Consider the following 15,473-nt stretch of genomic DNA (forward strand, 5'->3'; position numbering starts at 1 on the left):
GCATGTGTGACCTGATATTCACAGCTGTTTAAAACAAAAAAGCAGAGCTTGTGCACGTGAATTGCATTCAAACCTACAATAGGATACACACTGACATCATCTCGAGGAACCATCGTTACCATAAAGTAGAGTGATTGTTCTAAGCTGCATTGATCTTTCCTTTCTTAAAAAATAAGTAGCTTTCCCTTGATTACATCATATTGTGTTATCACAAATTGTTTCTGATTTCCATGTAATCTTTAAAATTTTAACTACATCGAACAGCATTTAATACAGTCAGGAAAAATTGTAAATAAGCAAAATATACAAGTTCTGACATATAGGTTACTTTTCAGTAACCTGGCTTATTGAGCGGAAAAAAAAATCTATTATGTTAATCTTTAATTATCCATACAATTTTTAGACCTTAAAGGTCACCTACAAAGTTTTATCTATTTATTTTTATTTATTTATTTTCAGTTTGAGATGTTGTGTACGTCTTGTGGTAGATAGGAGGTAAATTCATGCACACATTTGCATCTGATTTATAAAGAAATGTAAGGGTACCTAGTTTAACTGGTGAACTGTGCTAGACAAGTAATAGGTCCTTGCCTTGCAATATTGTAATGTAGAGGCACAAGCAGGTGCAATACAGTAGAGTACTTAAACAGAACATCATAACTGAAATGCTTCATGGAATGGGTGGTTGTTAGAAATTCTTTTGAAAATAGAGCTGGAAGGAGCTTGGCATAAATTAGTTGGGAAGCTGAACCAAGCATACAGAGAGAAGGCACAAAGTCAGGAAAGATGGGAGTGGTCAGGAGTGACGCTTGGGTGGAGCAAAGAGAGTGGGTGTGAGAGGTAAAGGCAACAAAATACATTGTAAGTGAGGAGGGTATAGTTTTCTTTTGTCTGGCAAATAATGTAACATTTCTTTTAGAGTTTCTAGGTTATGCATATATTTCAGTGACTGGAATACCTTTTCACATTGTAGCTCTTTGTCTGCAGCTAGATCCTTAATATTCACGGTACTGTATTTTCAAATCAGTAAGGCAGTGTACTGGTGCACAGTTTTGGTAAATAGAGTGTGTGTGTTTGTGTGTGTATGCTCGTGCATGCGGATGTTCACATCACTGTAGTTAAGTCATTACTTACTTCAAAAATCGGGATGAGATTTTAATTTAATGTTTACATATTTTGCCCTGAGCTGAACCCCTACAGGATTTTGATATTAGGATGAGAAGATAAATGTTTTATGTATTAAAAACTACTTAAAGTATAAATCTGCACTGAGTATCATGAGGCCACCTGTCTTCAAAACAAACAAACAACCCTCTTCAGCTAAGCTAAATTGAACTACATAGTGTAGGTAATGGTATGTGGAGTTTTCCTGAATTGGAAGTGAGTAATGGGAGGAAAAGTAAAGATGATGCAATGTATTTTTCATTTAATCAATTTAACCCTATACCGGAACCCCACTGACCGCTATACTTACCTACATGCCTCCAGCTTCCATCCAGGACACACCACACGATCCATTGTCTACAGCCAAGCTCTAAGATACAACCGCATTTGCTCCAATTCCTCAGACAGAGATAAACATCTACAAGATCTCTATCAAGCATTCTTAAAACTACAATGCCCACCTGCTGAAGTGAAAAAAACGATTGACAGAGCCAGAAGACTACCCAGAAGCCACCTGCTACAGGACAGGCCCAACAAAGAAAATAACAGAACGCCACTAGCCATCACCTACAGCCCCCAACTAAAACCTCTCCAGCGCATCATCAAAGATCTACAACCTATCCTGAAATATGATCCCTCACTCTCACAGATCTTGGGAGACAGGCCAGTCCTCGCTTACAGACAGCCTCCCAACCTGAAGCAAATACTCACCAGCAACCGCACACCATACAACATAAACACTAACCCAGGAACCTATCCTTGCAACAAAGCCCGATGCCAGCTCTGTCCACATATCTATTCAAGTGACACCATCATAGGACCTAATCACATCAGCCACGCCATCAGGGGCTCGTTCACCTGCACATCTACCAACGTAATATATGCCATCAATGTGCCAGCAATGCCTCTCTGCCATGTACATTGGCCAAACCGGACAGTCTCTACGCAAAAGAATAAATGGACACAAATCTGACATCAGGAATCATAACATTCAAAAACCAGTGGGAGAACACTTCAACCTCTCTAACCACTCAGTGACAGACTTGAAGGTGGCAATTTTGCAACAAAAAAACTTCAAAAACAGACTCCAAAGAGAGACTGCTGAACTCGAATTAATATGCAAATTAGATACAATTAACTTAGGTTTAAACAGAGGCAGGGAATGGTTGGGTCATTACACTAATTGAATCTATTTCCCTATGTTAAGTTCTCCTCACACTTGCTATGGGCCATCTCAATTATCACTTCAAAGGTTTTTTCTCCTGCTGATGACAGCTCATCTCAATTGATTGGCCTCTTCCACTTGGTATGCGTACTTCCACCTTTTCATGTTCTCTGTATGTATAAATACGTATAAATATCTTCTGTCTGTGTGTTCCATTCTATGCATCTGAAGAAGTGAGCTGTAGCCCGTGAAAGCTTATGCTGAAATAAATTTGTTAGTCTCTAAGGTGCCACAAGTACTCCTGTTCTTTTTGTGCCTCTGAGATTCTATGAAGAAGCTTCTGCTATGGGCATGTTATTCCTTACTTGTCCTCTGTAGAGCTTCTTGCACCTTCCTGAGAAGCATCTCATCCTAGAGATGGGATACTAGACTAGACAGAACACTGGGCTGAATGCAGAGTGGCAATTCCGAAGTTATGTGCTATATAAAAATAGAGGTAGACACAGTCCTTGTCCTAAAGAGATTATAATCTGATAATGAGCTTGTTTAATGTAAAACCTACGCTTCAGTCTAGTCTTTCCATGATGATAGGTAATAATTGGAGATGTACCAATCTCCTAGAACTGGAAGGGACCTTGAAAGGTCATCGAGTCCAGCCCCCTGCCTTCACTAGCAGGACCAATTTTTGCCCCAGATCCCGAAGTGGCCCCCTCAAGGATTGAACTCACAACCCTGGGTTTAGCAGGCCAATGCTCAAACCACTGAGCTATCCCTCCCCCAAATGATGAAAATTGGAAATAGAACAAAGATCATGTAGTATACTTTTAGACTCTTATGTCATGGTGATGAGATCAGCCGGAGTTCAGTAGATTAAAATCAAAATTGAAGATATATTTTCTTGAGCTATTTTGACCAAAAACCAAATCAGTATCAATAAGGAACTAGAACGGGATGGAGGCACTAATAAAATAGGGAGGAGAGAACCAGAAGATGAAATAAAGATGGAGACGAATTGTATAATTTAGGTTTCAGAATGTATTTGAGTTTTCTACCTATCCTTATAGTTAATGGTATGTAATCATGTCGATAATAAAAGAAAGTTACAATTGTCACTTACATTTTAAGGTTTGAAATTTTCTCTCCCCCATCCTCCCCACTTTTAAAGGAGTGAAACTTAAAGAAGGTCATGAAGAGAAAATATGTATTTTGTATTAGAATTTTTGTGTCTCTGTATATTGGTAAATATATGAGAGTGACTGTTTGTTTATTTCATAGTTTACAAATGATTTTTTGGTCTCTTTCTTTAGTTTTTACCAGATTCGTGCATCTATGAAAATTCCTCCAAGAGTTCCGCACAAATTAGAAGCCAGCTTGTTACCTGTGACAGGTAAGTACAGGACTTTTTATAGTGAATGTAGTCTAGTTTGACTACATTAATTAAGAGGACACCTCCAGGATTTTTAGGTGCAGAGTCGACTTGCTTTAAATTATTATAAGCTAAATGCCAGCAATGCTTCACATTCCTCATTTCGTAATTTTTAAAAAAAATCTGTAATAGTAACTGAGAATAAAAAGTCTCTTTTTGTGCTGACCTATGTAAATTATGTGCCTTGTTCATCTTCACAGAACTATTCATTGAAGCTGACTGTATACTCTATTATTGGAAATGATATGGGAGAAACAAATAAAACAGCTTGACTTTCAGATTTTGTGTTGAATTTGCAGGGTTGCCAGGTAGAAAGACATCTTTTTGCTTGTAAAGTGAGCAAATTTAATGTGGACTCACTGAGAGACATCAATCGCCATGACTTTATTAAAAGTAACTAAGTAACTTTAAGTGGAACCACACTTCAAAGGAAAAATGTTCTGATATACTTATGAGATTAGAATTTTAGTCCGTTTGTTTGAATAATTATTGTTGCCTTTATGTAATGCTATATATATTAAATTATTCTGATGAAAAGGAATTTATTGCCCCTGGCGTAAACCTTGGAAGTCAAGAGTACAACATAGCTCTAAAGTGGGGAAGGAGAATCAGGGTAGCCCTACTGACATAGCTTCAGTCTCTTTTTCCAGTCAGTCTGTCTCCCCTCCTCCATCTCCTTGTCCAATCTGTGTTGCCCAGACTTCCTCCCTTCAACCCTATTCCTAGTCCCAGCCTCTTTGTCCAGCCAGTTCCAGTCTTCTCCCCAACGTAACTCCCAGTGCCAGTTTCCCACTCCCTCCCCAAGAGCTTTTAGTCCCAGTCTCTCCACCCACTCAACCCCACGCTCCCTGACCTAATCTAATGCCTTTCTCCTCCTCACCCCACATCCCAGTCCAGCTCTTGTCAGCTGAATCAGGCAGCAGTCCTCCTCCATGCTTGCTTGGGTGTAAGCAAGGGGCTCACTGAGAGTTTCGGGGAGACAGGCTTCCTGCTTTCAGTTCCGGTGCTCTGATCCAGCCCAGCCTGTCGCCTACAGCTCCAGTTTCAGAGACGGTCTGGCTCAGCCCTTGGCTGATGGACTCTTCAGGGAAGTTTGTTTTGAAGCTCTAGCTACTCTCTACTGAGCATGTACAAACTGCAGTTTTTCCACACACTTATAACTTGGCCAAATGTGGGTGCCAAAAGGCACATGGCTGACATACACTTTCACACAAAAAAACTTCCCCTCCCCAACTGAACCTGGCCAAATTTCAGATCTCTGCTCCAAAGCATGCGGGTGCTGAATCTTCTAAAAGAAAAGGTTGCCTGAATTTAATATGTGCAAAACAATGTATTTTCTTTAACCTCATTCTTGCGAATAGGTGAACCATTATTGCTGAAATTTCCCAAAACAGGTCAACCTGAGGCTGACAATCAGCATGTAAAATTTCAGTCCAAATGGTTTTAGTTGGGAAAAGTTATAAGCAATTGTAAATAGGTTTTGCAATAGGAAGTATGGGGCAACCTTAATAGGTGGTGTTATAATTATAAATGGGCACTATTCATAGATTTTAAACTCAGGGGATTATTGTGATCATCTAGTTTGACCTCCTGCATAAAACAAGCCTGAGGATTTCCTTCAATTAATTCCTGCTTTAAGTTCAGTAGCTTTGGTTTAACTAGAACATATCTTTTAGAAAAAATATCGAATCTTGATTAAAAAATTTCTGGTGATGGAGAATCCACCACAACCCTTGGTAAATTGTTCCAATGATTAATTACTCCCACAGTTAAAAATTTCCACCTTATTTCTATTTGAATTTGTTTAACTTCAATTTCCAACCATTGGATCGCATTATACCTTTCTCTGCTACAATGAAAAGCCCTCTTATATAAATTTCTGTTCTGAAAATAGATTCTTATGGGGTGATTTGATCACAGAGTATAAAAGTCTCTTTATTGAGCTAAATAGTTTGAGCTCCCTGAGTCTGTCACTGTAAGGCAGATTCTTTAATCTTGTAATCATTCTCATGGTTCTTCTCTGAACCGTCTCCAATTTATCAACATCCTTCATGAATTTGGGACACAGTATTCCAGTAGCAATTACACCAGTGCCAAAGACAGAGGTACTATAATCTCCCTACTCCTACTTGAGCTTCTCTTGTACATTCAAGGATTGCATTAGCCTTTTTGGCCACAGCATCATGCTGGGAGCTCATGTTCAGTTGATTATCCTCATAACACCAAGAGCTGTTGCTTCCCATGGTAGAGTCCCCTATACTGTAACTATGGCCTATGTTCTTTGTTCCTAAATGGCTGACCTTATATTTGGCTGTATTGAAATGCATATTATTTGCTTGTGCCCATCTTACCTAGCGATTCAGATCACTCTGTATCAGTGACTTGTTCTCTTCATTATTTGCCATTCCCGCAATCTTTGTGTCATGTGCAAACTTGATCAGATTTTATATTTTCTTCCAGATTATTGATAAAAATGTTAAATAGTGTAGTACTAAGAACCCAACCCTTAGAACCCCACTGGAAACACAGCTGTTTATTGATGATTCCCCTTCTATAATTAGATTTAGAGACCTATCGGTTAGCAATCCATTTAATGTGTGCCATGTTGAATTCCTAACATAAGTTTGCTTAATACTTTCCGTTTTAAGACCCCGTTTTCAGTTGCTTATAACTTGGTCAAATTTTAACTTTTTGAGCAGAAATTTTCCATGTAGGGTATCTGCCTCAAACTGAAATTTTTGTTGTTGTTGTTGAAAGTTTCAACTACAACAGTGAAGCTGTGTCTGAGCTGCAGGCTCTAAGGCCAGAAGGGGCCATCATGATCATCTAGTCTGACCTCCTGCATACTGCAGGCCACAGAACCTCACTCACCCCTCCTATAATAGACCTAGAACCTCTGGCTTAGTCACTGAAGTTCTCATATCATGATTTAAAGAGTTACAAAGTTACAAGTTACAGAGAATCCACCATTTACTCTAGTTTAAACCTGCAAGTGACCCGTGCTGCAGAGGAAAGCAAAAAAAAAACCAGGATCTGTGTCAATCTGACCTGAGGGAAAATTCCTACCAACCCCAAATATGGCTATCAGTTGGAACCAAAGCATGTGAACAAGACCCACTAGCCAGACACCTGGAAAAGAATTCTCTGTAGTAACTCAGAGGCTTCCCCATCTAGTGCCCCATCTCCGACCATTGGGTTTTTTTGCTACTAGCAGTCATAGATGAGCTGCATGCCATTGTAGGCATCTCATCATACTATGCACTCCAAGACTGAGCGTGATAAATTTATGAAGCCAGTTAGGTTTTTTGCCCCCACTTCTCCCCTTGGAAGGCTATTCCAGAACTTCTCTCCTCTGATAGTTAGGAACCTTCGTCTAATTTCAAGCCTAAACTTGTTGATGGCCTGTTTGTTCTTGTGTCAACATTAGCGCTTAACTTAAATAACTCCTCGCCCTCCCTGGTATTTATCCCTCTGATGTGTTTATAGAGAGTAATCATATCTCCCCTCAGCCTTGTTAGGCTAAACAAGCCAAGCTCCTTAAGTCTCTGCTCCTAAAGTAGGTTTTCCATTCCTCTTATCATTCTAGTAGCCTTTCTCATCATTTGTCCCAGTTTGAATTCATCTTTTTTAAACATGGGAGTCCAGAGTTGCACACAGTATTCCAGATAGGGTTTCACAAGTGCCTTGTATAATGGCAATAACACTTCCCTATCTCTACTGGAAATACCTCGCCTAATGCATTCTAGGATCACATTAACCTTTTTCGTGGCCCCATCACATTGGCAGTTCATAGTTATCCTGTGATTAACCAATATACCCAGGTCTTTCTCCTCTTCTGTAGCTCCCAACTGATACGTCCCCAGTTTATAGCAAAAATGTTTGTTATTAATCCCTAAGTGCATGACTTTGCACTATTAAATTTCATCCCATTTCTATTACTCCAGTTTTCAAGGTCCTCCTGATCTTCTTGTATGATGTTCCGTTTTTCTGTATTGGCAATAACTCTTAACTTTGTGTCATCTGCAGATTTTATTAGCAGACTTCTTCTTTTTGTGCCAAGGTCATGGATGAAAATGCTAAATAAGATTGGTCCTGAGACTGATCCCTGAGAAAGCCCACTAGTAACTTCCCTCCAACCTGATAGTTCACCTTTCAGTATGGCCCATTGTAGTCTCCCCTTTAACAGTTCCTCATACACCTTTCAATTCTCACACTGTATTAATTTGCATCTTCTTCAATTTAACTAATTTCCCATGTGGCGCTGTATCAGTGCCTTACTAAAATCCAGATAGATTAGATCTACTGCATTTCCTTTGTCTAAAAAAATCAGTTATCTTCTCAAAGAAAGAGATCAGGTTGGTCTCGTATAATCTACCTTTTGTAAAACCATGTTGTATTTTATTCCAATTACCGTCAACCTCTATTTCCTTAACTACTTTCTCTTTCAAAATTTGTTTGAAAACCTTGCATATATTTGAGATCAAACTAATGAACCTGTAGTTTCCCAGATGGCTTTTTTCCCCTTTCTTAAAAATAGATACTATATTAGCAATTTTGTATCTAGTGCATGGTGTGGATAGTGTTTCCAGCCAAGGTTTGAGGCTGCACATTGAATGAAGAGGATAAAAAGAAACGCTGAATAACTACCCATTCATTGAATGGGGAAGGGGGTCTCGTGAAAGTAATAGTATGTGTAAGTAAAGACTGTGTCAGAATTAGGCTTGGAGGGATTAGTTTTTTATTGGTAAATGTAGCTAAATATCAGTTTCACCACCCACACTCATTAATTCCATCAATAATGATCAAAATTTACAGCAAGGCAAAGTATGAAAAACCTACTTGAAAACTTCTTAGAGTTTGATTTAAGGCTATTTACTTCGTGTATTTTGACATATGATTTGACAATCATTTGTTTTTTAATGTTTATAAAGTTTTAACTTTTTGAATCTCAACGTCTAAAGAGCCTTCATTAAGTAATTATTGTCTGACACTACCATAATTTCCTGCAACTGTGAAAATTTAAATTGATTGATTTTCAAAAATTAAAAACAAACGGATATTATCAAACGAAGTTCAAAGAAAATAAAAATCAAATTCTAACAAGCCTAATCCATAATGGCTCAATAGGAACAAATTAAGTTTCCATAGGCAACCATAATTCTGGTATTTCCTAATAATTCCTGATTTTGCAACTTTAACGTTCTTTTAATGTATATTTTGTAGACATAATATTAAAGAAATGCCCAAGGACCTCAATCAAGCTTGAGTCTCATTGTGCATTGTACCATATATACACACATGGAAATACACAGTTCCTCTTTTTTAGAGTTTACAATCTAAGACCAGTTGTTATATAAAGGATGTAAGGAAACGGATACAATCATATACCCTGGGAATTGTTCTTACATTATTAGTGCCTACTATCCCAGTCTAATAAATCTGGACAGTTTTAGTTCAGTAGCTGCTCTGAGTTCCTCCTGTTGTTTGGAAATTGCTTGTTGTTTTGAGGAGAAGATTAATCAGATTAGGGATGGTCTGTCTGCTTCCATGTTGGTACAAGAATGAATGAATTATCCACTGATGCTGTTCAGTGATTCCCTAGTTTGACCTTTCAGTCTCCCCCACTCTGAAGCTACATAACCCACAGGAATTAACCCCCTGGAGTATATCTAAGGTTGTTGAGAGACTAGTCTGAAGAGTCTGTAGTTACTTTTTTTTTTTTTTTTTTTAAGTATCTGCCGGGGTATCAAAGGAGTAGTTTCTTTCTCTGCCAATACTGCCAAGACTTGGGTCAAGTCTGTCAAGTCCTCTGTCACATTGGGTTCCATACATAGGTAACGGGTCTCACTCACAATCACTGCTCTTTAAGTTTGATTTTATTATTTATTTATTTATTAATGGGGAGGAATGAGGAGAGGGAACTGTCCCAATCATGTAAATGTGAGGGAGGATGATGCAGTAGATGATGATGCATAGGCCCCTACTTGATAACTGGGCTTGAGGAATCAGCCCAAAAGGACTCTTCACAGGAATATGTGTTTGTAACAGAATGATTTGCATGTGGGCTGGAGAGCCTGGGGCTAAGCCAGCCCTGATTACAAGATGAGCTTTCTGTAAGTGGAATCAGGGGATTCCAATATAAAAGGTAGCAGGAAGCTGCAAGAGAGTGTGGTTGAGAGAGTAACGGAAACTGCCAAAGGCTGGAAACGTGACAGTAATCTGTGGAAGTTCAGGAGAAAGCTCTCCAGGCAGGGGAGCCTATGAGAGACCCTGCCCAAGGAGCAGGGCTGAGACTGCAATAGCCTGTCTGAAAAGGCCTCTGGAGAAGGACAAACTCCAGACAAGAGGTACTGGGAAGTAGGGATGTCAATATCATTTAAAAAGTTAACCGTTTAAACGATTAAAAGTATTTTGTTTAAGTGGTTAACCGATCAAAGGGCTGATTGGCGAGGCTGAGGGCTGATCTGGCTGGCGTGGCTGGGGCTGGGCTCAATCTCCCAAAGGCTACTGAAGCCAATCTGGGAGATATTAGGATGCTAAAAGTCCAGCAGCGTAGCAGGGCTAAGGCAGGCTCCCTACTTGCCCTGACTCCTTGCAGTTCCTGGAAGTGGCCAGCATGTCCCTGCGGCCCCTTGGCACAGGCAGGCCCAGGGGGTCTCTGCACTCCCCCACTACCAGCGCCAACTCCGCAGCTCCCATTGACTGGGAACCGCGGCCAATGGGAGCAGCGCGGCTGGCGCCTGTGGGCGGGGGCAACATGCACAGCTTCCTGGCCGTCCCTGAGCCTAGGAGCTGCTGCTGGACATACCGCCACTTCCAGGAGCCGCCCCAGGTAAGCACCTCCCAGCTGGAGCCTGCACCCTGAACCCCCTCCTGCACCCCTGTCCCAGCCCTAAGTCCCCTCCCACACACAAACTCCTTCCCAGAGTCCACACACCCCCGTACCCCAACCTCCTGCCCCAGCCCTGAGCCCCCTCCTGCACCCAAACTCTCGTACCCCAACCCCTTGCCCCAGGCTCATCCCCCTCCCACACTCCGCACCCCTCGGCCCCAGCACAGAGCTCGCACCTCCTCCTGCACCTCAACTCCCTGCCTCAGCCCGGTGAAAGTGAGTGAGGCTGGGGGAGACCAACAACCGAGGGAGGAGGGCTGGAGTGAACAGGAGCGAGGCCTCGGAGAAGGGGCAGAGCAGGGGCATGGCCTTGGGGGAGGGATGGGGAAGGGGGCTAGGAAAGGGTGTTTGGATTTGTGCGATTAGACAGTTGGCAACCCTAGGTGCTGGAGAGTGACTTCGGGCCATGAGGGAGTGCTCATGGTACTACATTGTGTTTGTCCATGTGTGGACTTTAAAGATTCTTCTTTGCTGACTGTTGGTCTGCCTTGAAAGAATCTGTTCTTTCTCACCACCAAACTCATGTACGCTCAAGGCATCCTCAGCATCATTCTCCTATACCATTCTGGATTGGTGCAGTCTATAAAGGGGACAAGATTTGGGCAGCTGTGTAAAGCTGAAAATGTGACTCGTGAAGTCATTGTCAATGGTAACTATTCCTTGGGATTGATAGGATGCAGCTTGTATAGCTGTTTAATCCAAGAAGAATGCAAAGAGCTTGCAGGGCAGGAGACAGAGAACTTGAATTTGAGTTGGATAGAGCTCATAGCAATCATAAATGTAACCTGAGTATGTAGATATAAACACTCCAATGAACTAATACTTACCTTTGCATCTAGTTCCTGACAGATTGCAAAAGGCAAAACTAAAATGGTATGAGGGTTATAGAAGGGCATTGTCTGCCACATTCACAGAATCTAGAAGTGGAAAATATCTATTAGGATATTGCCTTGTCTGCCCGTTGAGGATTGTTCCTTATTGCATAGTAGTGCTCTTACTCTTATTTTGCCTACTCTCGTTTTAAGTGTATTTCCTTGGTCATTATTCAATAGGCTAATGCATTTCACTATCAGTAAATATTTGCTTTTAAAATTGTATCTCATTTACTCCTAGCTAAATCCCTTCTGTTTGCTGGATGAATCCTCTACCTTCTGGTCACACCCTTCAAATATTTGTAGACTATTCATTACTTACCCAACTTTTTAAATCTTTCCTTTCAAGTCAGTCTCTCCACTTCTCTAACCATTCTTACCATATTTCTGTTCACACATTTTCTTCAGTCCATCTTGTCCTTAAAGTAAATGTGCCATATTGAACAAATAATAAGACTTGATTGCAATGTAATGTAGTCAGAGTAATGTGCACAGAATTGGAAGCCAAGAACACCTACTTTCTAATTCCAGATCATCCACTGATTCACTCGGTGGCTTTGGTCAAGTCAGTTAACCTCTCTGCCTGAATTTTGCCAATTCTAAAATGTGGGTAATACACAACTGTCTCACAGGATGCTGAGAGGACTGATTACTTAGAGTTTGTAAAACAATATGGAAATGAAAAGTGCTAAGTATCATTGCTTTGAAGATTCAGGCAACTTCAGTGTGCTTCCCATCTTTACATTTCACTACCTTATTTGGTTTATTAATTAGGCAAAAATAGTTTAGTGTCCATATTTTTTATCAGTAGTACATATTTGTATATGACTGAAGAATTTAACTGTACTGTTTGTTTATGATTTCCAATGAGAAAAAAAAAGCATGAGACTGTTGGATCTTATAAGGGAACAAAGAAGAAGTAATATATTACAGGTTTAGCAAATATTTAACTGCCCTCTTCTCATTTTAAATCACTCGCAAAGAATCACTTCTAAGGCCTGGTCTACACTACGCGTTTATACTGAATTTAGCAGCGTTAAACCGATTTTACGCTGCACCCGTCCACACAACAAAGCCCTTTATATCGATATAAAGGGCTCTTAATACCGATATCTGTACTCTTCCCCGACGAGGGGAGTAGTGCTCAAATCGGTATTGCCATGTCGGATTAGGGTTAATGTGGCCGCAAATCGATGGTATTGGCCTCCGGGAGCTATCCCACAGTGCACCATTGTGACCGCTCTGGAAAGCCATCTGAACTCGGATGCACTGGCCAGGAAGACAGGAAAAGCCCCGCGAACTTTTGAATTTCATTTCCTGTTTGGCCAGCGTGGAGAGCTCATCAGCACAGGTGACCACGCAGAGCTCATCAGCACAGGTAACAATGCAGTCTCCTGAGAATCGAAAAAGAGCTCCAGCATGGACTGCACAGGAGGTACTGGATCTGATCGCTGTATGGGGAGAGGATTCCGTGCTAACAGAACTCCGTTCCAAAAGACGAAATGAAAAAACATTTGAAAAAATTTCCAAGGCCATGATGCCGAGAGGCCATGCCAGGGACTCAGTACAGTGCCGTGTGAAAGTTAAAGAGCTCAGACAAGCCTACCAGAAAACCAAAGAAGCAAACAGAAGGTCCAGGGCAGGGCCGAAAACATGCCGCTTCTACGCTGAGCTGCATGCAATTCTAGGGGGGTCCGCCACCACTACCCCACCCCTGTCCTTGGATTCTGAGGTGGGGGTGGTAATCGCAGCTATGGCTGAGGATTCTGCGGACGGGGAAGATGAGGAGGAAGAGGAGGACGAGCTTGTAGAGAGCACACAGCACTCTGTTCTCCCCAGCAGCCAGGAGCTTTTTCTCACCCTGACGGAATTACCCTCCGAGCCCTCCCAAGCAACTATCCCAGACAATGAAGCCATGGAAGGGACCTCTGGTGAGTGTACCTTGTAAATATAAGACATGGTTTAAAAGCAAGCGTTTTTTAATGATTACTTTGCCCTGAGGACTTGGGATGCATTCGCAGCCAGTACAGTTACTGGAAAAGTCTGTTAACATGTCTGGGGATGGAGCGGAAATCCTCCAGGGACATCTCCATGAAGCTCTCCTGGAGGTACTCCAAAAGCCTTTGCAGAAGGTTTCTGGGCAGCGCTGCTTTATTCCGTCCTCCATGGTAGGACACTTGACCACGCCATGCATGTAGCAAGTAATCTGGTATCATTGCATGACAAAGCCTAGCTGCTTATGGTCCCGGTGATTGCTGACATTCAAGCAACATCCGTTCTTTATCTCGCTGTGTTATCCTCAGGAGAGTGATATCGTTCATGGTAACCTGGTTGAAATTCAGGAATTTAAGTAAGGGGACAGAGATGGCCATTCCTACTGGGCTGTTTGCCTGTTGCTTACAAGAAATCCTTCCCTGCAGGTAGCCAAGCAGGGAGAAGGGGGGGGCGCGAGTGGCGCTGAGCTTTTCCGCGTTTGGCTAGCAGGGATCTTTCCTGCTACCAGCCACGTGGTTGGGGGGGGTGGGGGAAAGGGGGGTGTTTAGCAGTGATCTTCCATGATACCAGCCACGGGGTGGTTTCTGCTGCTGTATGTTAACAGGAAAGAAGGAGCACTCAAGGGGCTTTGCTTGCTATTTGGGAAAGGAGGGCGCTGGATAGATGAAGGCTGCAGAAGACGAAAGCCAATGGCTTACCATGGCCGCATGCAAGTCGAATTCTGCTGCCTGGACCTGCGTCTGTGATCTGTAACACCAAAGCCGCAGGCACTCGATATTAAGATGCAAAATGCGACCTTGTAGTGAAAACACATGTGCTATGTAAGGTGAATAGTGTTGTTCACCGTGGAAGAGTATAACCATTGTTCTCTAAAATGTATCTTTTTAAATACTTCTCTCCCTTTTTTCCCTCCCTCTTGCAGCTGCAAATTTTTCAAGCCTCCCTACTCCGTCCCAAAGGCTATCTCAGATAAGGTGGCGGAAAAAAAAGACGCGAGAAGAAATGTTTTCGGAAATCATGGAAGTGACCCGCACTGAAAGAGCTCATCTGAATGAGTGGAAGGATGTGGTAGCAAAGTACAGGAAAGATGCCAGGGACCGTGAGGACAGGAGGGACCAACGTGAGGACAGCAGGGACGCTCGAGATGAGAGGAGATATGCTCGAGATGAGAGGTGGCAGCAGGAAGATCAGCGGTGGCAGGCTGCAACTCTGGGGCTGCTGCGTGATCAAACTGACATGCTCCGGCATATGGTGGAGCTTCAGGAACGGCAGCAGGATCACAGAGTGCCGCTGCAGCCTCTGTATAACCACCCTCCCCCCTGACCATGTTCCTTAGCCTCCTCACCTGCCAGACGAGTAAGAACTCATGGGGGTAGGCTCTGTGCACCCGCCCACTCCACCCCAGTGGACAGCCCAACCAAAAGGCTCTCATTATTATGAAATTATGAAATTTTTATAGTGGCCTTTTACTTCCCTACTATTCTCCTCCCAAACCCCACGCGGGCTACCTTGTCAGTTCTCTCCCTCTTTTTATAATTAAGTAATAAAGAATACATGATTTTTAAACGAGAGTGACTTTATTTCCTTAGAAAGCAAGCTGTGATCGAAAGTGGGGGGGTGGCTTACAGGGAATGAGTCAATCAAGGGGGGGGGTTTCATCAAGGAGAAAGAAACACAACAGTGAGACTGTATCCTGGCCAGTGATGAAACTGGTTTTCAAAGCTTCTCTAATGCGCACCGCTTCCTGGTGTGCTCTTCTAATCGCCTTGGTGTCTGGCTGTGCGTAATCAGCGGCCAGGTGATTTGCCTCAGCCTCCTACCCCGCCATAAAGGTCTCCCCCTTACTCTCACAGAGATTGTGGAGCACACAGCAAGCAGCAATAACAATGGGGACATTGGTTTGGCTGAGGTCTGAGCGAGTCAGTAATGTACACCAGTGTGCCTTTAAACAGCCAAATG

The 15,473-nt window shown here is 42.2% G+C and overlaps 1 protein-coding gene across 4 annotated transcripts in view; it reads left to right on the forward strand.

The window, feature by feature from the left end:
* FAM135A (family with sequence similarity 135 member A) overlaps positions 1-15,473 on the forward strand; it is a 139,234-nt gene that overhangs the window by 51,203 nt on the left and 72,558 nt on the right. For all 4 annotated transcript variants that reach the window (XM_045009427.1, XM_045009426.1, XM_045009428.1 and 1 more), the window contains one exon: positions 3,637-3,716. In XM_045009427.1, coding sequence (XP_044865362.1) covers positions 3,637-3,716 — 80 coding nt within the window. The remainder of the gene's footprint in view (positions 1-3,636; positions 3,717-15,473) is intronic.

This window comes from Mauremys mutica, chromosome 3, assembly GCF_020497125.1.
Source record: "Mauremys mutica isolate MM-2020 ecotype Southern chromosome 3, ASM2049712v1, whole genome shotgun sequence".
Taxonomy (NCBI): domain Eukaryota; kingdom Metazoa; phylum Chordata; order Testudines; family Geoemydidae; genus Mauremys; species Mauremys mutica.